The following is a 22406-nucleotide window of genomic DNA, read 5'->3' as shown; positions in this document are numbered from 1 at the left end:
ACCAGACGTAGCGTTTCACACGATTTCCAGAAAAACTCATTTTTAGTCTCATCTGACCAGAGTACCTTTTTCCATATGTTTGGGGAGTCTCCCGCATGCTTTTTGGTGAACACCAAACATGTTTGCTTATTCTTTTCTTAAAGCAATGGCTTTTTTTCTGGCCAGTCTTCCGTAAAGCCCAGCTCTGTGGAGTGTACGGCTTAAAGTGGTCCTATGGAGAGATACTCCGAGCTTTGCAGCCCCTTCAGGGTTATCTTTGGTCTCTTTGTTTCCCCTCTGATTAATACCCTCCTTGCCTGGTCTGTGAGTTGAGCGTTGGACTTGTAACCGAAAGGTGGCAAGATCGAATTCCCGAGCTGACAAGGTCAAAATCTGTCGTTCTGCCCCTGAACAAGGCAGTTAACCCACTGTTCCTAGGCTGTCATTGTAAATAAGAACTTGTTCTTAACTGACTTGCCTAGTTAAATAAAGATAAAAAAAATGAAATAGCATGAGAAGCAACTAGGGTTACAAAATTCTGGAAGCTATCCCAAAATGTCCTTGTAATCCAGAAATACAGATTGAAGGATTCCTGGAATAAGCAGGAAGTCCAGAATACACCAATCACAATTTCTAGAACATTTTGGTAAAGTAACTGGAATTTTACAACACTGGCAGCAACACACTCCTCTGTCTGTGGGTGTTACGCAACAAGAAAAAAAAGTAGACCAAACATCCTTTTAATTTCATATGCACGATTAAAAAAGTTTTATTCAAAGTTCTGCTGGTATACAGTACAGTATTACATGGTGCATTGGTCAAGATAGGCTACAGAACAGGGTGAAACTGGCCATGGAAGGAAGGATTTCAATATAGTACATAACTTTCCTGGGTCACATTAAGAAGGCACAAACAGGATAAATAGTTTTGAAGAAACTGGGGGGGGGGAATAATTCAGGAAGTACCTTTTTTTCCCCAAAGTGCTTTCTGCTGTTTCATGGCAACTGAACTTAACTCTAGTATGCGAAGACTACATCCCCTATACAGAGGAGGGAGTACCAACATGTATTGTCTTGCTTGGTCTGTATTGAGGCTTTGTAGTATCAAGTGTGTTTATGTAGAAGACTAATCCAAAACTTAATGTGACAGTTAAGATTTATATTGAGATTTAGAGCTGACTGAAATCATACACATCCCATCTTTAGTTAGAAAAAAATATAAATTATAACCAACACAAAATAAATATATAGGTAAATAGTACCACTTATGGTCCAAATAGTACTGCCACAGTCCAAAGAGTACTGCATACTGCTATGGGCCAAAGAGTACTACTACGGTCCAAAAAGGACTAGCACCTACTATGGTCCAAATAGTAATACTATCTACTACTGCAGTACATAGAAATGAAAGAACAAAAGTAACGGCAGGGGTCGTAACGGTAAATAGGATTTGGGGGGGGGGGGGGGGGGGGGTCAGTCCCCAATTGAAATCCCTAGACTCTACCCATAGATTCTTCCTGGCGGCCCCATGTAGATCTTTAAAAACTTGGTTGAAACTTCAAAAAAAGAAAAAAAAAAGCAATGACAGAATTTCAACCGAAAGCTCTCAACCTATGCAGTCCATTCAGATCTATAAGGGGGGAGGGAGTCAACTTGGGAATAAGGACAGAGGCAAGGGACTGGTTTGGAATGGAGCCAAAGTCAACACCTCTATGGGCCCCCCCCATCTCAAATTGAGCCCTAGACCTATGCATTTGTGCAGACCTGAGAGGAGGACACAAATATGGTATACTGTAGCTCCAGCGTAGGGCCTAGGGGTTGATTTGGGATTAGGCCAAAGAGCCTCCGGTAGCCAATCAGAAGACAAATAAGAAGTCATCTCCATTGGTGGTGTTCTGGTTGAATGTGTTCCCATTGGCCAAGTCAGGTTCTGTCAGCCAATCCTGGGGGGTCACCCCAACGTCCAGGACCTGGGGGTTAGTACGGGACACCGCCAGTCTGGAGGGGGGGAGAGATGGAAAGGGAGAAAGAAAATGTGATGGAATTAAGAGAGGTAGGTATGCATGTAATGCACTGCAGAGATTATTAGCCGAGTGGGGTGTTCAAACCACTCTAACCCTGACCGCTCCACTACAGAGAACCAGCAGACCCCCCCTCTAACCCGCTCCACTACAGCGGACCCCCCTCTAACCCGCTCCACTACAGCGGACCCACTCTAACCCTGACCGCTCCACTACAGAGAACCAGCAGACCCCCCCTCTAACCCGCTCCACTACAGCGGACCCACTCTAACCCGCTCCACTACAGAGAACCAGCAGACCCCCCTCTAACCCGCTCCACTACAGCGGACGCCCCTCTAACCCGCTCCACTACAGCGGACCCACTCTAACCCTGACCCGCTCCACTACAGAGGACCAGCAGACATTGAATGATCCCAACCAGAAGTGAACTGATGCAGTATGTACAACAGTGGGTCCTATACAAGGAAGTAGTACGGCTGATGCAGTATGTACAACAGTGGGTCCTACACAAGGAAGTAGTACGGCTGATGGGGTATGTACAACAGCGGGTCCTATACAAGGAAGTACGGCCGATGCGGCATGTACAACAGTGGGTCCTACACAAGGAAGTAGTATGGCTGATGGGGTATGTACAACAGTGGGTCCTATACAAAACTTGCTTGAACTCTCAATTCAATACATGAGATATTGGGTCTGGTAGGAGTTGACAAAAGTTGACAGGAGTTGGTTTAAAAAAAGTAACATTAAGAGAATTCTGAATAAAGAAATTAAATAAGACCTGCTTCCCCTGTACTTAGTCAATATTTTACGGTAGGCACAGCGTAAAGGCTAAGTATTATAATAATAGTATTACCAAATAATACCACTTTTCTCTGGAAACAATGTTCATATACTCTTTAGACCTTAGAATAGCCAATTATATACACTTAATCTGTTTGGCTTCTTTATTGGACAAAATGTAACTGATTAATTAAATGTAATATTTTTGAATATTTACATACAGGTTTTGTTTTCCTTGAAGAGTTTGTCCTAAAAATCTATTGTTTCAACAATATTTTATATAACAACATGTTTGATGTACAAGATGTATATTTGTACAGACTACACCTAATATTTAACATAAGAGGTATTTGGATTTAAATTATATTTCTTTTAATTCAAATTCTAATTGCAATTTTATATCCTGTTCACCGCTTCAATTCAAATTCAATAATTGAAATGTATGATTCATTCTGAATTGAGGCCGACCCTGCTCTCTGTATCATCTCTACCTCTGACTATTTCTCTAGTCTAATCTTGTAAGTCTGAAGGTCCATTCTAGACGGAGCTGTTGAGTCATTCTCCAAAAGCTGTAATCAATCTCAGGGAAATTTCATCTGAGAAAAATCAATGAGCTGATTGATTTATGTTGTCAAAATCAGCAGCAAGAAGTGCCTAGCTTATTGACAACAGATACATTTTAGGACGAGTGTCTTACCTAGAAAAAGCCTCATCCAAGTCTTCCTCAATTTCCTGCAAGAGAGAGAGAGAGAGAGATTGTGAGTTTGTAGCCAAAATATTTTTCTCCCATTTAGACAGAAACGCTTGATGGATGATTTGAGACGTACCCAGACAGTGTTGTTGTAATCAATGTTCTCGGGAGCAGTGTGGACGTCCACCTGTAACTCCTCGTTGCCATTGGTTTCCAGAACCACGGCAACATGAGTCCGTTCCTCCAGGTCCAGTAGGTTACCCATGGCAACATCTATGGAGACAAAAAAAATTAAAAATAAATAAACAAGCCAATCAAGTCAGTAAAGTTGAGTGTTTACAGTTGGACTCCAACTGCTTACAAATGTATTTATTTTTAATTTAAAATAAATTCAGGCTTAAATCCTAAGGATCCAACCAAGGCCGCAGTAGGAGGAAAAGAGAAGATATCGGAAAGACGTTTCATTGCTAAATAACAAAGTAAATGTTATTCTGATTTACACTGTAGTCATTTAGCAGATGCTCTTATCCAGAGAGACGTACAACTACTGCATTCATCGTAAAATAAATCTGTTGAACAATATATTTAAAAATAAACAAGGTATTTTGTATCTTCTGAATGTGTGCATTGGATAAAGATGGAGAGCGCGTGGGTCTGAGGCTGCGCTTACACAGCCAGTCCACTTCTGATATTTTTCACAGCTGATCGGATTGGTGAGAAATAAATAAATGAATTGGGCTGCATGTGAAAATGCAGCTTCAGTGTTGTGATCACCTTACCTTCTCCTTTCAGACTAGCCAGGCTGTTGGATCCTTCTAATTGGGAGCTGCCGGTTGCTTCTCCAGCCGAGCCAGACTTCACCCTCTTCTCTACAAGACACAGAAACTACCATAAACACACACACAGCTTCTACCCCCAAGCTAAAAGACTGCAGAAACAATTAATCAAAGCAGCTACCCAGACTATTTGCTTTGACCGCCTATTATTGTTTTTGCACCGACTGACTCACTGGACTCAACCCAGACTGTTAATACACACGCTGCTACTCTTGTGTATTATCTGTCCTGATTCCCTATTCACCCCTACCTACATATCACCTCAACTACCTTGTACACCTGCACCGGTACTCCTTGTACATAGACACGTTGCTGTTATTTGGTGTCACCATTCCCCCCCCCCCCCCCCCCAATAGAAGATTTCTTACTTTTTAACTCTGGATTTGTGTAAAATGGGCTCGTAAGGAAGCATTTCACAGTAAAGTTTACACCGGTTGTATTCGCCGCATGTGATAATAACATTTGATTTCATATAGAAAACGTTAAACTGCGACCTTGTGACGCGTGTTAATAAATGTAAGTGTGCGTGTTTCATCTCCTGGGTTGTGTGTAAAAAAAATAAAATAAATAAAATAAAAAAAGAATGTTATTGGCTGCATACACACATTTAAAAACAGATGTTATGAATAGATCCACCATTGAGCACAAAAACAACACTTGTGACAGAATATTTTACATAGAAATAACATCAGACAAACCATGCCTGACTTCATTTAAAGGCCCCCAACACTGTGCTTCTAGCTCCGACAGTAATATCTAACAATCTAAAAAGTAATAGGACGAGCAATGTCGGAGTCTGTATGCATACATACGGACGAGCAATGTCGGAGTCTGTATGCATACATACGGACGAGCAATGTCGGAGTCTGTATGCATACATACACGCATGCATGCATACATGCATGCATGCATACATGCATGCATGCATACATGCATGCATACATACCACGCATGCATGCATACATGCATGCATGCATACATGCATGCATACATACCACGCATGCATGCATACATGCATGCATGCATACATGCATGCATACATACCACGCATGCATGCATACATGCATGCATGCATACATACCACGCATGCATGCATACATACATACATACCACACATACATGCATACACGCATGCATACATACCACACATACACGCATGCATACATACCACACATACATGCATACACGCATGCATACACGCATACATACATACATGCATACATACATACACGCATGCATACACGCATGCATATATGCATGCATACATACACGCATGCATACACGCACGCATGCATACACGCATGCATATATGCTAGTATGATATATATAGCTGAAGAACAGTATATGTAACATCACAGAAATAGTTGAATAGGATGGCCTTAACTAGAATACAGTATATATACACACACGAAGTGGGTAAAGCACTATGTAAACATTAAAGTGACCAGGGATTCCATGTCTGTATATGTAGCCGGCTAGTGACAATGACTACAAGTTCAGGGCAGGTGAACTGGGCGGAGGCTGGCTAGTGGTGACTATTTAAAAACAGTCTGATTGCCTTGAGATGGAAGCAGTTTTTCCAGCCTCAGCTTTGATGCACTTGTACAGACCTCACCTTCTGGATGGTAGCAGGGTGAAGAGCAACCTACCTTCTTTGGCAACCTGCCAGAACTCAAAGGCCACTCTAAAGGCTTGTGCTACAGTCAGAGTCACTGCCTGGGCCTAGGAGAGAAAGAGACCATTCACAAAACTGTTATAATGCTCTAAGACCCAATGAAACAACATTAACTTTCATTAGCAATCAAAGGACACTTGTAAGCCTACGCGAGGGGGGAATTAAGAGTACAGATTATTTTAATGGGACAACATACAAACGTTATTGAAAAATACCCTTTGAAAAACACACTTTTATTAAGGAAAAATATGTATTAGTGTTCTCCAGATTCCCAGCAACACAGGCAGTCGAAAAGGAGATGCGAGGAGTGCAACCTTCTAATGTTTCCCCCGGAGGAACGAGAGAAGGCCAGTCAGATGTAGGGGTTATAATGGAAGCAAACATGTTTTAAGGCAGGCTTTTGTTCCAGCCCTGCTTTAATACACCCGATTCAGGTGCTCAAAGTCCTGTTGAGCAACTGATTAGTAGAGTCAGCTGGGTTAGAGCAGGAATGGAACAAAACCCTGCACAACCAGTAGTTATAGTAGGAAGGTTGTTCGATCCTGTTCTGAGGAGTGGAGTCATTTCCGTGTCTATCCCCTTCCCTAAATCAGCGTTTCCTCAACCCTGGTCCTCCAGTACTGTAACCCTGGTCCTCCAGTACTGTAACCCTGGTCCTCCAGTACTGTAACCCTGGTCCTCCAGTACTGTAACCCTGGTCCTCCAGTACTGTAACCCTGGTCCTCCAGTACTGTAACCCTGGACAAGCACACTTGATTCAACTATTCATTAAGCCCCTCAATGAGTTAAACGAGGTGTGTTTGACAAGGGTTACAAATGAAACTGTACTGTTGGGGGGGTACTGGAGGACCAGGGTTGGAAAACACTGCTTTAGTGTTCACACAACTGAAAGATAGCAATAAAAATATATTTTTAAAATCAACATGCAACAATTTTAAAAGATTTCACCATTCTAGTTCATATAAGGAAATCAGTCAATTGACATAAATGCATTAGGACCTACTCTATGGATTTCACATGAGTGGGAATACAGATATGCATCTGTTGGTCACAGATAACTTTTAAAAACAGTGACATCAGCACACAGTGAAGCCAGTGGGACATACTGCCAAATTCTCTAAAATGATGTTGGAGGCGGCTTACGGTAGAGAAATGAACATTCAATTCTCTGGAAACAGCTCTGGTGGACATTCCTGCAGTCAGCATGCCAGTTGCACGCTCCCTCAAAACTAGAGACATCTGTGGCATTGTGTTGTGTGACAAAACTGCACAATTTTAGAGTGGCTTTTTATTGTACCCCAGCACAAGGTGCACCTGTGTAATCATGCTGTTTAATCAGCAGCTTGATATGCCACACCTGTCAGGTGGATGGATTAGCTTGGCAAAGGATAAATGCTCTCTAACATGTATATAAACAAATTTGTGCACAGCATTTGAGAGAAATGAGCTTTTTGTGCAATATGGAACATTTCTGGGATCTTTTCTTTCAGCTCATGAAACATGGGACCAACACTTTACATGTTGCATTTATATTTTTGTTCAGTGTAGATAGGCAAAACAAATATATAATTCAGTTAGCCTACAGGAGGTCCAAGCAGAGGCATAAGAATATTTCTTAAACTCATCCAGTCCTTTCAGATTACAGGGGTTGTGTCAGTTCACACTCACCACCTTCCTCTTGGAGCAGAGGTAGGCGTGGCACTCCAGTGTTCCGTTGAGGGTGTTCTGGGAAATGTAGGCAAACACCTTGTCGTGCAGCTTGTCTGCCGTGCAGTAGGATATCCTGCAGGATACAAGTGCAAAGGTTAAAATGTCAGAGGGCAAAATAAATTCAGCAGTTACAGTTATGGTTCAAAATGGCAAGCGTCCTCAGAGAGAGAGGAGAGAAAGAGAGAGAGGTATCACCCAGCTCTGTTGAGGTCTGGTCTCCTGTAGGGAGTTATGTTTTCAAAGACATTTCCCCTCTCCCTACCACACACCCACCTGTATATGGAGATGTTGTCTAGCAGCTGGTTGGTCAGACTATCGTAGAGCATTATACCCTGAGGAGAAACCTTCAGAGACACCTTCTGAGGCTTCTTACCTCCCGCTTTGGCCTGGAGGGGATAGAGTTGATGACAGAGAACATAGATTCATTACAAATCAATTATTCCTAAAGGCTATGGCCTGGATCAACATGAGATAACAATAATTAGACAAAGATTTTAAAATAATCACAATAAAAGCAAGATATATCTATCATCAGTAAGCATTGATGCTAAGATAAGACTATAAACAATATAATGAAACCAATACAGCTAATTTATCTTTTGTTTCTAAAAGGAACATGCCACGTCATTTTGTTATCTTGAAGCAGGAGGAGGGGAAAAAAATGCTGTTCTTGAGAGCAGAAACAATCAAGACCAAAAATATAATCAAGAGTTTAGGAACTTCCTGTGCTTTGAAGTTCCAATCCCTCCTACTTGTATGACATCACAGCTCACCGTGGCAACGATCCTCTTGACAGCAGCTGCTGATAGGTCCTCTCCTTTGGCCTGGTCCACCAGGGTCATGCCTAGGTGGCGGAGGTTAAAGGTCATGCCATCTACAACAGTCTCCCTCGTGTCGGTCCAGTTCTCAGGAAGTTCTAGAGATAAGAAATAAGGGGGGGGGGGGGGGGGTGTCAACAATAGCAAGGTTATTATAGTAAAACGAAAACTGAAACTAAAATAAATAATTTAGTAAACTGAAACTAAACAATTTGACGGCTTTTATTATCTTCTAAACTTTGGCCAAAAATGAAATGGGGTTTAATGCTGAAAGTAGATGGAAGTTTCAAATAGCTAGTGATAATGATGCACAAGCTAGGCCTATCACTAACTAACAGGGAAGAAATCCGAGGGTGAGCACGGAGCGTGACTGGGCCAAGCTAGAGCAGCTTGTGAAGTTGCTGGAGCCGTTCGCAGACTTCAAACTGACAGCCAGTCACTGTCTGATGTGGTGTCGTCTCAACCGCGAGTCACACTTGCAGTCAACTACTGTTGCAAAACAGTTGGCACAGGTCCTCCTGAAGTCACTGCGTGAGCGCTTTGCATGCACACTGAATCCTCTGGCAGCAAACTTCAACCCTCACTCTACAGCAGCTTGCTCAACATAGGTGGAGCCACTGATGAGGGAAGCAGAGTCTTTTGTACTTCAGCAAATCAGAGAGTACAGCCATGGAGCAGCAGGACCCCAGCAAGATGCCAGCACGTTGAATCCAGCAAGCATCTCGGCCGCAGTTCTTCAGAAATATGGCTTCCTCGTATCTAAGACTGTCAGAAGGTCAACCTGGCAGGGCATTCAGTGCCCTGTCTGAGCTGTGGAAATACCTGGAAGAGGTAAAAAAGGGGGGCATGTTTACAGAGTCACCTCTCCAGTTCTGGCAGGCAAGGATGGCTGTTTATCCAAAGCTGTGGTTTCTACCCTTGCATCCCAAGCGTTAGCGGAGAGAATATTCTGGTCTGTAGACAACTGTCAGTAGGCTTGAGAAACCAAACAACCACCTAAGTTCGCATGGGCAATGCCCTTGAGGACTTTCGCTATTTTTTTCTTTCTTCCATTTACTCAACTGGGTAGGACTTCCAAGTGTATTGGCTGATCCCTCCTGATGACCTGGTTGTATGAAGGAAGCAGCCAATGAATTTTACTCTTGAAGAAGAACATGTACTATCCCAAGATATAGATGTCCTCAACGGTGCTGCCAATGCTCTCACAGAAACCCTCATGACACAGAGATGAGTTGTGAATCCAAGTCTATGGTCCCATCTCCTTATGCATTACTGCCCCCCAGTGGCAAGAAGTGACATTCCAAAAAACAAACTATAAGCCTACAACACAAATGTCTCCTAGACTCCCACAGCTACTTTCTCTTCCAAACAGTAATTAATACATAAAAATTAAACAATAAAAATGTTTATCAAAGTAAATAACCAGTAAATCAAGTCAGAAAACTGACTAAAACTAAACTGAATTTCAAATAAAAATCTAAACTAATATTATTATTATTTTTAAATAACAAAACTATAATAAAGTTTGAACCATAGAGATATATACTCTATGGGATCAAGACCAGTAGAAGGTCATGACCTCCAGGTTGTTCTCACATGCATCTGTCCAGTTTCCAAGCAGCTAGGTGGGTCAAAGTCCAGATGCTATATTCAAATCATGTTTGAGAACAGGGTCAATATTATGAGATGGATATAGGCTGTGCTAGCGCTAGCTGCCAACGCCTAGCCTGCTGTGCTACCGCTAGCTGCCAACGCCTAGCCTGCTGTGCTACCGCTAGCTGCCAACGCCTAGCCTGCTGTGCTACCGCTAGCTGCCAACGCCTAGCCTGCTGTGCTACCGCTAGCTGCCAACGCCTAGCCTGCTGTGCTACCGCTAGCTGCCAACGCCTAGCCTGCTGTGCTACCGCTAGCTGCCAACGCCTAGCCTGCTGTGCTACCGCTAGCTGCCAACGCCTAGCCTGCTGTGCTACCGCTAGCTGCCAACGCCTAGCCTGCTGTGCTACCGCTAGCTGCCAACGCCTAGCCTGCTGTGCTACCGCTAGCTGCCAACGCCTAGCCTGCTGTGCTACCGCTAGCTGCCAACGCCTAGCCTGCTGTGCTACCGCTAGCTGCCAACGCCTAGCCTGCTGTGCTACCGCTAGCTGCACTCGTCACGGAGAAGAAACGTTAGTGGGCGTGGCATGTGGATGGGTAACCAGGCAAATTAAACCTTAACACACAGTAGCTAACTTCATCCTACTTCCCTGTTTAATTGAAGGGGAAAGACAGGAAGCCAGATGGGGGGCAGTGAGTAATATTAACGATCGAAGTCCATTTTCTCCTTATCTGTTCTGTAGCCTGGTGCACACTGCCATACACACAGATGCAGACACACATTCCCTCGCACACAGACCTTCTCTCTCACCCAGACGCACAGACCTTCTCTCTCACACAGATGCAGACGCACAAACCTCTCACACAGAGATGCAGACGCACACACACACACACCTTCCCTCGCAAACGTACACAGACCTCGTCTCTCACACACACAGATGCAGACACGCCACATAGACGTTCTCTCACAGACGCGAGCTACCACATACACACCATCCCCAGAACGGTTACATTTAAAACTAGAAAACAATCCCAGTGTTTTCTGGATTGTTAACCATGATTCTGACTAATGACCATAAACATCACTGTATATCATGAGGAGGATTACGTGTGTGTGTGGTAACATGCAGCTCTGCTTTGAGAGGAGGCTCCAGCAAGACCAGGCAGGCGCATGGAACCCTGACTGACTGCCTGAGGACCAGAAAACAAGATGGATGGCTTCAGGTTCAGGGGTTAGTGAGGGGAAATCAGCTGAACGTACAAGACATCAAAGAAACACACTCCTGAAGATCATCATTAATGAGTTTCCCTTATCAATCTCTCAAATCAAAGAATTTAGCAGAGATGGTTATGAAGGAAGAAGTCAACTGAAGTGATTTCTGATGGACTTGTTCTTGAGTGCTTCTTTGCATCATTACCAAGTCTTCAAGTATGAGGGATAAGATGAATGGAAAAGGGAGAGAGAGAAATTAGGGCAACAGTGGAGGGACAAATGGAGATGGCTAGGATATGCCTTTCTGTCATATAGATCCAGTGTGTCACTTTAGGTCTACATAGTCTACGTTATCTAGGGACATTGGACTACTAAGAGCTGACTTCTGACACTGACAGGGCTCACATCCAATGAAAACACTGCTTCTTAGAAGACCTGAGGGCTATGTCCAATGAAAATACTTCTTAGAAGACCAGAGAGGGTTCAAGTTCATGTGAGGTTTCTGAATGTAAAGTTGGACCTATAGATTAGACTACAGTGACATACACACGATAACGCAGGGAGGTCGACCCCTCAGTCCCAATGCAGATCAAAGGTAACAAAAACATTGCCACGGCAACAGGGAACGCGTCAGAGCCCTCGATCAACAGCCAATTAGAATCCAGGGATTTCAAGGCGGATATAAAATGACTGAACAAACAATAATAGTGAATTCTCAGAACTCTGTCAACTACACCTATAAGAATGAGGAAAAACATTACATTCACAGAAGAAGTCACCACATACTAGAGGGGGGGGGGGGGGTAAAACTAAATGGATTTCACAGAACTAAGTGTAGATACTATAGAAGTGACTGAACAAACATAATTGATACATACAATAAATGCCTAATGAGTATTATAGGTCCTAATTCTATAGTAGTTACTGTGGAAATAAGCAGAGCCTTATAATACTGTGTAATAAAGAGGACAAGCAATACTGTTGGTGATATGGACGTGATGTGGCCTCAAATGGACTAATATTACCCGATGGTCCATGTGTCAGAGGCTGTGGGAGAAGAAGAAAAAACTGCCAAGGTGGCTTTTACCTCAACCCAGTTTTAAAACCCTCTCTAACCCAAAAGCCATCTGTTTGACATTGGATAAGATGAAAGGGAGGGTGAGGTGTGTTGTATACATTGCCCTTGGCGTTGCAGAGAAAAATGAGTTTTTTTTGGGGGGGGGGGGGACGGTAAATGGATTATACATCGGTGCCTGAGGGCAACTTCTATCCAAAAGGAAGATATTGTCCCCAGTGTACATGTCTGACCATGGCCAGTCCTGCAGGCTGAACGATATGGGTTAGTAGTGATGACAATACTTCCCCCCCCCCCCCCAACCCCAACCTGGAAAACAGATTCAGACCCAGGCAACCTAAACACTCTGAAAGCCAGAAAGCCGGTCACTCACTGCCAGTAGCTTTAAAGCAACATTACCTTCCTCCACCCTGTAGCTCTACATCACAGTTAAATCAACATTACCTACCTCCACCCTGTAGCTCTACATCACAGTTAAAAATCAACATTACATTTTGTGTTGTTAACTTTAACATGATTTCATGAGTTATTTAACGAGGCAAGCCAGTTAAGAACAAATTATTATTTTACAAATGACGGCCTACCCCGGCCAAACCCTCCCTTAACCCGGACTATGCTGGGCCAATTGTGCGCTCCCCTATGAGATATCCGATCACAGCCGGTTGTGATACACCCCTGGAATCAAACCAGGGTCTGTAGTGACGCCTCGAGCACTGAGATGCAGTGCCTTAGCCTCTTATTTAGACCGCTGCGCCACTCGGGAGGCCCCTATCTAAAACCCAACATCCATAAGTGTGCGTACGTTAACAATGGAAGAAGCACCAGCAGTACCCAAACCTGAACCCAGCCATGCTGCGGACCAGAGGAGAAGAGGAACGAGGGATTACTGGGCCCAAAATCTGTCTTCTCCAGCAGGTGGTGTTTATGGATATATTTTTTTAAGCTCACCAAGCGAGGAGTTTTTGTATGGAGGACAATGAGAGTGTGTTGCATGTGGTTAACAAAACATTTAATGGTTTATTTGCTACGTTCCGTCTTATTTGATAGAATCTAAGTTTGGTTGAGAATGTACGGATATAATAACTGAGAAAAACACTTTATATATCAGAGTTGCACCTGGTCACACGCATATCTGCCCCATCATTGGCTAGAACGGTCACACCTGATCTTACCAACCCACGACTACCTTCCATTTATTTAGAAATACATTTATTTGGTTGTCAGAGCAGCCATTTGAGTATGTGGTTAATAACATGGATAATGTGTGGATTTACTGACTGTAGCTGTTATCGTGGCTATAGTGATTAGTAGTTCTAGTTTCTCCGGCTGCCACCGAGTCACCCATCTAGCCCAGGATCAAGTGAGATTTAGCACACAATCTGCATCCTACCCTATTCTCTACATAGTGCACTACTATTGACAAAGGTCCCATAAGGCTTGGGTCAAAAGTAGTGCACTATGTAGCGAATAGGGTGGCCAACTGACCTTTAGTATGCCCCCACAGTGCCGGTAGTTGTTACATTAGCGTACAAAAACAGCTACTGTGTTGTATTCCAGTTCCATTGACAGGGTTCCAAACTGGGTGAGAGAATATTCCGATGGACTTAGCCAGTAGAGATGTTCTCTGTTTAGTGAGTCCTCCAGATCAGAGGCAGTAGAGATGACCAGGGATGTTCTCTGTTTAGTGAGTCCTCCAGATCAGAGGCAGTAGGGATGACCAGGGATGTTCTCTGTTTAGTGAGTCCTCCAGATCAGAGGCAGTAGGGATGACCAGGGATGTTCTCTGTTTAGTGAGTCCTCCAGATCAGAGGCAGTAGGGATGACCAGGGATGTTCTCTGTTTAGTGAGTCCTCCAGATCAGAGGCAGTAGAGATGACCAGGGATGTTCTCTGTTTAGTGAGTCCTCCAGATCAGAGGCAGTAGAGATGACCAGGGATGTTCTCTGTTTAGTGAGTCCTCCAGATCAGAGGCAGTAGGGACGACCAGGGATGTTCTCTGTTTAGTGAGTCCTCCAGATCAGAGGCAGTAGGGACGACCAGGGATGTTCTCTGTTTAGTGAGTCCTCCAGATCAGAGGCAGTAGGGATGACCAGGGATGTTCTCTGTTTAGTGAGTCCTCCAGATCAGAGGCAGTAGGGATGACCAGGGATGTTCTCTGTTTAGTGAGTCCTCCAGATCAGAGGCAGTAGATGACCAGGGATGTTCTCTGTTTAGTGAGTCCTCCAGATCAGAGGCAGTAGGGATGACCAGGGATGTTCTCTGTTTAGTGAGTCCTCCAGATCAGAGGCAGTAGAGATGACCAGGGATGTTCTCTGTTTAGTGAGTCCTCCAGATCAGAGGCAGTAGAGATGACCAGGGATGTTCTGTTTAGTGAGTCCTCCAGATCAGAGGCAGTAGGGACGTTGATAAGTGTATGAATTGGACCATGTTCCTGTCCTGCTAAGCACTCGACATGTAACGAGTACTTTTTGGTGTCAGAGAAAATGTATGGAGTAAAAAGTACATTATTTAGGAATGTAGTGAAATAAAAAAAAGTTTTAAAAGTAGAAATACACCAAAAAAAACGACTTAAGTAGTACTTTAAAGTATTTTTACACAACTGATATTTATGTACAGGCAAAATAACCCTTATTAGGCTACTGTAATAGTACACTGAACAGTATCAGTAAAAAAATAATAATAATACAAAAATAAAGAGTCCCCAATATAGGGACAAAGTAGACCGTGTACAGGAAATAGAGTACTGTTATCCAAACATGCAATTAAGTCATTGCATGAGAGATGAATATGGTTATCAAGGGTGTGGTGCATTTCAGGCTCTGATCTCATAAATTGGGAAGACTTGGGGATAGTGGATCACTAGATAGGAATGTCCTCAGCCTACACTGCCAGTTCTATCAAAATCCCTAGAACAAAACAATAGAAAAAGCCGTATTATATTGCGACCGGGTTAATTTAATAGGAAACACGTAGTTGCTCCATGTTTTTTACTTGATTGGTAGCGTAATTGTACCACCAATAATGACAACAGTAGGCTAGCCTAGTGAGTGAACTAATGAAAAACATGCCATGATATATGATTGATGAAATTATGTACAAACGTTGCACTGGATGTAACAAGTGTTACTAAGTAGCCAACAAACGATCCGAAATTCGGCATATCATGAAAATTGGACCCACAAACAAAAACAAACTGGCAAGTGTTAATAATTCGCTGTAGTTACACTACTAAAACAATTGTTTGGTTGTCGAATGCCTTGTTCACTTGTTCAAATATCAGAGGAAGTTTTCACTTTATAACAAAAAATAAAAAAAACTTACTTTTATGTTTGCCCGAATTCCACGAACGTTTCGCGATACTTGGACTTCGGATGATCGCTCTTCCAGCCGACCTTAAGGCATCCATCACCGACTTCAGGACAAGAAAACGAGACAAAAAGAGTTTGTAGACCGCTCCGAAAGAATGTAGTTGACTTCCAGTGTTTGGGATGACTTGAATTAGGACCCGGTGGGCGGCCCTATATCTGCTAATGAACGGAACGGGTAATCCCCAGCAAACATACGTCAGGAGAGGGAATCCCAACAGGCCAAAATACTAATGAAAAAAAAACTGCCTTTGTTTTATTACCTGTTATCTGCAACTGTGATATCAACAAGTGATAACGAAGATGATAGATTACTTGTCACAATGTTTTACAACTTTTTTTAAAATGTTTTAAAGCGCAACAGTTATGAGTTTTATCAACAAAAATAACGTACTGTCACCACCTTGTGGTCCTACACGTTAACGCCTCTCCTGCTGTATACAATTCTAATCCGTATTGAAGTACACCAGAGGAAAGCAAGTATGTTCACAGACAAATAAGAACTCTAAGTTTCTCATCAAGTTTTCCAGTCATTGGAGGTACAATGTGTTAATGCTCTGGTGCTTTAGTAGTCCACAGAGGAGCCTGATGAATAGGCAGATGTCAACATCAGAGATATGAATAACCGAGAGAGAGAGAGAGAGAAATAAATACAACACACAGATTGTTCTCAAACAGCTTGCATCGTCATCATCGCCTGCAAGACTCATTTTTTTTTAATTCCAGGTGATGGCCCCAAAGTGAGAGAAGTTTGGACTCAGCCGACATCATCATCATCATCATCACTTTGAGATCGAGAGAAAAACAACATGGTGGAACAACAACAAAACAAAACAAAAATTCTTTGCCACTAAAACATATAGAACATCTTTACAACAGGTCACAAGTCCGTTACTGTGGATCCACACCAATACTTTCCAGGTAGAAAACACAACGTTTTTAGGGGTTAAATTTCATCTAGGTACCGACCCAGAATCAGATTCCACTCCCCTAATCCTAATTTTAACAATAGTGGAGAAATGTAAAACTGACCCCCCCCCCCCCCCCAAAAAAAAAACAATAATCAGCATCTAGGGGCAACTTCACCCTACAGCAAAAAACACAGCATATGGTCAAACTGCACAGATGTCAACTGAACCCCTATTTCATGTTGGCTCAACGTAATGTCATTGAAAAGACATGGAAACAACATCGATTCAACGAGCGTGTGCCCAGTGGGCAGGGTGTAACTTCCCAAAACAAAACTTCACACTATTATCTTCATCATTATCATCATCATCATCATCATCCCAGTTGGAAAGAGATTAGCTTGGTCCCAGATATGTTTGTGCTCTTGCCGACTCAAAATGTAGTCTTTCAAGCCAATTGTTTTGCATGACGATTCCATAAGGAGTTGGGACGAACAGAAAAACAGATCTGGGACTCAGGCTAGCAGGAGAGAATTAAAAACATGATGCAGGAGGAGAAAAAAAACAGCTGCAACCAAATCAGTAACAAAAGCAGCGAGTGAATTTAGCCGTTACTGTACCTGCTCTCTGATCGACCTAAAAACAAAACATCAGAACCAAATAATGTCAAATATATGAACACAACAACAACGTGTAGCTCTGATGGTTTTTATCCAAACCTAAAGCAAGCTAGAGATACATCAATCTAATGAATGGGAGAGGGGATGCAATTAAGAAACACCAAAACGTGGCACTTTGAACTGAAAGAAACTATAACATTCATCGGTATGTAATAATGTACATGGCTGTAAAACAGGGTTGGGGCTCAATTCCATTTCAATTCAGAAAAAATAAAAAGTTAACCAAATTCCAAATGTTTCCTCATTAAAAAGCATTGACGATTACTGACATTCCAATTTTTTTACTTCCTGAATTGAAATGGAATTGACCTCAACCTTGGTTGTAAACAAATAGATGTCCACTCTGGGCCACCGTAGTAGTGGACATAAGAGCCTGGAGTTTGATCTACTGACCCCTTGGCCTGACCAGATAGATGTATTTAATAGCTGTTTGGCAGACCAGGTTCATTCATAATACCAAATCAATTTGTTTCCTTTCCTTGTTAATAAGACAACACTGACCGGGGTCTAAGAGTATGGGGCTTAATATAAAGGAGACTGGGGCTGCATGGGAGATGGTACGAGATGGGGGACATCTCAATCCACTACACTGGCTTCCTTACTTCATCTCCTTTCCTTCATGATAGGTGAGAGGGCTTTCACCATATGTTGCTTCCACCTGCCAGATCAGAGATCACGAAGGAAAGGGTAGAATGAAAGGAAGCAAGCTTACATTATTGAGACCGCCCCGGGTCCTATATCAAGATTGGCGAAGTAACCCATTATACTCACTACTTTAAAAAAAAAAGTAATTTGCAAGGCACAGTGAAATTTACAACTGGTAAACATCAGTTACCTAGACATCATTAAATCCAGTAGGTTTTTAGTAATATGGCCTAACGACAGATTCTAATTTGGTCCAAAAGGATAGACAGGTTTGAGTGCATTTGCAGCAAACATATGACATTGCTTAACCTTTAGGCAGTACCAGGTCATAATTTAACCTTTAGGCAGTACCAGGTCATAATTTAACCTTTAGGCAGTACCAGGTCATATCTTAACCTTTAGGCAGTACCAGGTCATATCTTAACCTTTAGGCAGTACCAGGTCATATCTTAACCTTTAGGCAGTACCAGGTCATATCTTAACCTTTAGGCAGTACCAGGTCATATCTTAACCTTTAGGCAGTACCAGGTCATAATTTAACCTTTAGGCAGTACCAGGTCATATCTTAACCTTTAGGCAGTACCAGGTCATAATTTAACCTTTAGGCAGTACCAGGTCATATCTTAACCTTTAGGCAGTACCAGGTCATATCTTAACCTTTAGGCAGTACGAGGTCATAATTTAACCTTTAGGCAGTACCAGGTCATATCTTAACCTTTAGGCAGTACCAGGTCATATCTTAACCTTTAGGCAGTACCAGGTCATATCTTAACCTTTAGGCAGTACGAGGTCATATCTTAACCTTTAGGCAGTACCAGGTCATATCTTAACCTTTAGGCAGTACCAGGTCATATCTTAACCTTTAGGCAGTACCAGGTCATATCTTAACCTTTAGGCAGTACCAGGTCATAATTTAACCTTTAGACAGTACCAGGTCATATCTTAACCTTTAGGCAGTACCAGGTCATCTCCATTGACAATCCAATTCTGAAAGATATGTATTTCTTGACCGGAGTGTTGGAGTTAATTGATAAATCCCGGATGTTGTTTGGAGTAAAGAGTGAATTTGAGTTGATGTACAAATTGGTGATCTTTCCAAGACCATTGGTACAGAGAAATCTACTTTACCATTGTTATGGTCATAACTAAATTGAAATGTGTTCTTTAAAAATAAAAATAAAAAACACATATTTAAGTAAATGGCGATAATACCAAAACATCAACAAAGTACTTTTCCATTCATAATCAAACTCACAGAAGATACCACTTCAAATGTTTCAGCTTCCTCTCATTTAAAAGCAAAAATGTAGAGTAGTATAATAGTCCCATCATACAAAGACTAACTTTAAGCTGGGACAAAACCTGCTGAACAAAATGGACAGAAAGAAAAAGGAGATGGCGAACATGAAGCACTGACTGAGAGAGAGAGAGAGAGAGAGAGAGAGAGAGAGAGAGAGAGAACATGAAGCACTGAGAGAGAGAGAGAGAGAGAGAGAGAGAACATGAAGCGCTGACAGAGAGAACATGAAGCACAGAGAGAGAGAGCAAGACGATGAGTCTTTCTAGACATTTATACCAACTAACCAGTCAGTCCTCATCTGCATCTCTCTCCCCTCAGAACACTCCTTCAGGATACAGTCAACCCGATGTCCCTTTACTCTTACCAGTTCAAAACACAAAACATAAACACCTTCCCTCGTGTAGTTTTACCTCTCCAGCTGTTCCAAAAAAAATAAAAAATAAACTAAGGCATCACCATGGGAACATACTGAGAACAACAGAACGACGGGGCTGGGACTCCGACCGCAACTGGTTCCAAAAACACAACCAAAACACAACCAAAACACAACCAAAACACTTTGGAGAAGCTCGTCCTAGACAGCGCCGAGATCATTTCCAATCGCTTCCACAAAACATGACCAGAAGAGTTTGTGTCTGTATGTATGGGTGGATGCGACTACGTATGTATGGGTGGATGCGACTACGTATGTATGGGTGGATGCGACTACGTATGTATGAGTGGATGCGACTACGTATGTATGAGTGGATGTGACTACGTATGTATGAGTGGATGTGACTACGAATGTATGAGTGGATGTGACTACGAATGTATGAGTGGATGTGACTACGTATGTATGGGTGGATGCGACTACGTATGTATGGGTGGATGTGACTATGTATGCCGTCTTTGTAAATCTGTATTCTTGTAAGTGTGTGTGTGTGTTAGTGTGTATTAATGTGTGTGTTATTGTCACTTTTTGAGTGGCTGGTAGACAGAAGCGTTGGGATCCAGGGAAGAGGGACTATTGTCCATGAACTTGGAGGAGTAGTGTGGGGTAACGGGGCTGAGGCTGCTGCTGTCGTTGCTGTAGGAGATGCTGGGCATCACCGCCATCACCTCAGCTATCTTCTGCTTCAACTCTGCTATCTCCTGGTCTCTCTGGTGGATCTGACCTGGGGGAAGGAGGAGGGAGAGAGAGAGGAGCGTTAGATCACAGTAGGAAATGTGTCTTCTCACTTTGTTGTCATTTTCTTCATGTTGCTAATTTACATCTCTGGGTCGAATAGCAGAACACCTTGTATACCTTGTGGAGCATCCTGTTTATGTAATGGTAGATGAAAACCTGAGGTAAATGTTACTGTACCTTGTGGAGCATCCTGTTTATGTAAAGGAAAATGAAAACCTGATGTAAATGTTACTGTACCTTGTGGAGCATCCTGTTTATGTAATGGTAGATGAAAACCTGAGGTAAATGTTACTGTACCTTGAGGAGCATCCTGTTTATGTAATGGTAGATGAAAACCTGAGGTAAATGTTACTGTACCTTGTGGAGCATCCTGTTTATGTAATGGTAGATGAAAACCTGAGGTAAATGTTACTGTACCTTGTGGAGCATCCTGTTTATGTAATGGTAGATGAAAACCTGTGGTAAATGTTACTGTACCTTGAGGAGCATCCTGTTTATGTAATGGTAGATGAAAACCTGAGGTAAATGTTACTGTGCCTTGTGGAGCATCCTGTTTATGTAATGGTAGATGAAAACCTGAGGTAAATGTTACTGTGCCTTGTGGAGCATCCTGTTTATGTAATGGTAGATGAAAACCTGAGGTAAATGTTACTGTACCTTGTGGAGCATCCTGTTTATGTAATGGTAGATGAAAACCTGAGGTAAATGTTAATGTACCTCGTGGAGCATCCTGTTTATGTAATGGTAGATGAACACCTGAGGTAAATGTTACTGTACCTTGTGGAATCCCCAGCCGTCAGAGTTTGATCCTAGAGTCTATGAACACAATGACTCAGCTAGAAGCTGGTCACTGTAGTAGTGCGGCAGTGGGTCAGGTAAGGGAAGTGTACCTTGTGCGATCTCCAGCTGTCTTTTGGCGTCCCCCAGGGCAGAGAAGAGGTCTAGTTTGATCCTGGTCTCAGCAGACAGGCTGTTCTCCAGGTGCTGGGTTTTATCCTGCATGGCCGACAGCGCCGACATTAACACCTCCATGTCCTTCTCATTCTCCTTGTACTTACGCAGCTCCTAGAGAGAAGGAGGGGGGGAGAGAGAAGAGGGAGGAGAGACAGGAGGAGGGAGGAGAGAGAGAAGGAAGGAGGAGAGAGGACGGGGAGGAGAGACAGGAGGAGGGAGAAACAGGAGGGAGGAGAGACAGGAGGAGGGAGGAGAGAAAGGAGGAGGGAGGAGAGAAAGGAGGAGGGAGAGGAGGAGGGAGGAGAGAGAGGAGGAGGGAGGAGAGAGACAGGGGGGAGAGACAGGAGGGAGAGACAGGAGGAGGGAGGAGAGGAGAGGATCGAGGAGCGAGGAGAGAGAGAGAATAGAGATTAGACAGCCATACCTCATCATGAGCATCTGAAAACACAAAACTAACTCCTCATAAGGTGTCCAGTGTGGCTCAGTTGGTAGAACACGGTGCTTGTAATACCAGGGCTGTGGGTTCCATTCCCACGGGGGGGGGGGGGGGGGGGGGGGGTCCAGTATGAACATGTAAGAACATTTATGCACTCACTACTGTAAGTCGATCTGGAACAGAGAGTAAATGAAGCAAAGGAACATGTTTTCAGCCACAATCTAGTTTCAGCCGTGTCCCAGTAAGGAATCAGCAGCACCCTGCTTAGGTTCTCACAGTGATCTCACAGAAAGGATCCAGGAAGTATCTAAAGTAATGTAAACTCACCTGGCATTTCCCCTCCAGCTCTCTAATGTGCTCTTCTTTGAGTTTCATGTCGATGCTGAGTTTCTTACACTCCGTTTCCAACTCTCTGATCCGACCACGCAGGGAGTCAGTACACTCACCCCTGACAGAGAGAAAACAGGAGTTACAGGGGGAAGAAACACTGTTCAATATATTTGTATGAGAGAGAAGGGAGGGGATAGATAGAGGAGGGGATATAGAGAGAGAGGGGGAGAG

The 22406-nt window shown here is 43.1% G+C and overlaps 2 protein-coding genes across 5 annotated transcripts in view; both read right to left on the bottom strand.

Moving 5' to 3' along the window:
• Window positions 1-717: 717 nt before the first annotated feature.
• Window positions 718-15900, bottom strand: LOC106570696 (low density lipoprotein receptor adapter protein 1-A). 3 transcript variants are annotated; one of them, XM_014143168.3, is made up of 9 exons: window positions 15711-15900; window positions 8465-8607; window positions 7965-8077; window positions 7650-7764; window positions 5956-6028; window positions 4250-4339; window positions 3607-3743; window positions 3477-3511; window positions 718-1976 (listed from the first exon to the last, which is right to left on the bottom strand). In XM_014143168.3, the coding sequence occupies exons 1-9, from the start codon at window positions 15793-15795 to the stop codon at window positions 1835-1837; spliced, it is 933 nt and encodes a 310-aa protein (XP_013998643.3). In that variant the 5' UTR covers window positions 15796-15900; the 3' UTR covers window positions 718-1834. The 3 variants fall into 3 exon arrangements, with proteins under 3 accessions (XP_013998643.3, XP_013998644.3, XP_013998642.3); XM_014143169.3 differs by lacking the exon at window positions 15711-15900 and adding an exon at window positions 10106-10677; XM_014143167.3 differs by lacking the exon at window positions 15711-15900 and adding an exon at window positions 9572-9995.
• Window positions 15901-16418: 518 nt separating this feature from the next.
• Window positions 16419-22406, bottom strand: part of LOC106595999 (macoilin-1) — a 15356-nt gene continuing 9368 nt past the window's right edge. For both annotated transcript variants that reach the window (XM_045695053.2, XM_045695054.2), the window contains exons 9-11: window positions 22173-22293; window positions 21346-21520; window positions 16419-20441 (exon numbers count right to left, since the gene is read on the bottom strand). In XM_045695053.2, the coding sequence (XP_045551009.2) occupies window positions 20239-20441; window positions 21346-21520; window positions 22173-22293 (499 nt within the window). In that variant the 3' untranslated portion in view covers window positions 16419-20238. The remainder of the gene's footprint in view (window positions 20442-21345; window positions 21521-22172; window positions 22294-22406) is intronic.

The sequence above is a fragment of the Salmo salar genome, chromosome 14, assembly GCF_965601325.2.
Source record: "Salmo salar chromosome 14, fSalSal1, whole genome shotgun sequence".
NCBI classification, from domain to species: Eukaryota; Metazoa; Chordata; class Actinopteri; order Salmoniformes; family Salmonidae; genus Salmo; species Salmo salar.
This window is presented reverse-complemented; position numbering and strand designations above follow the sequence as displayed.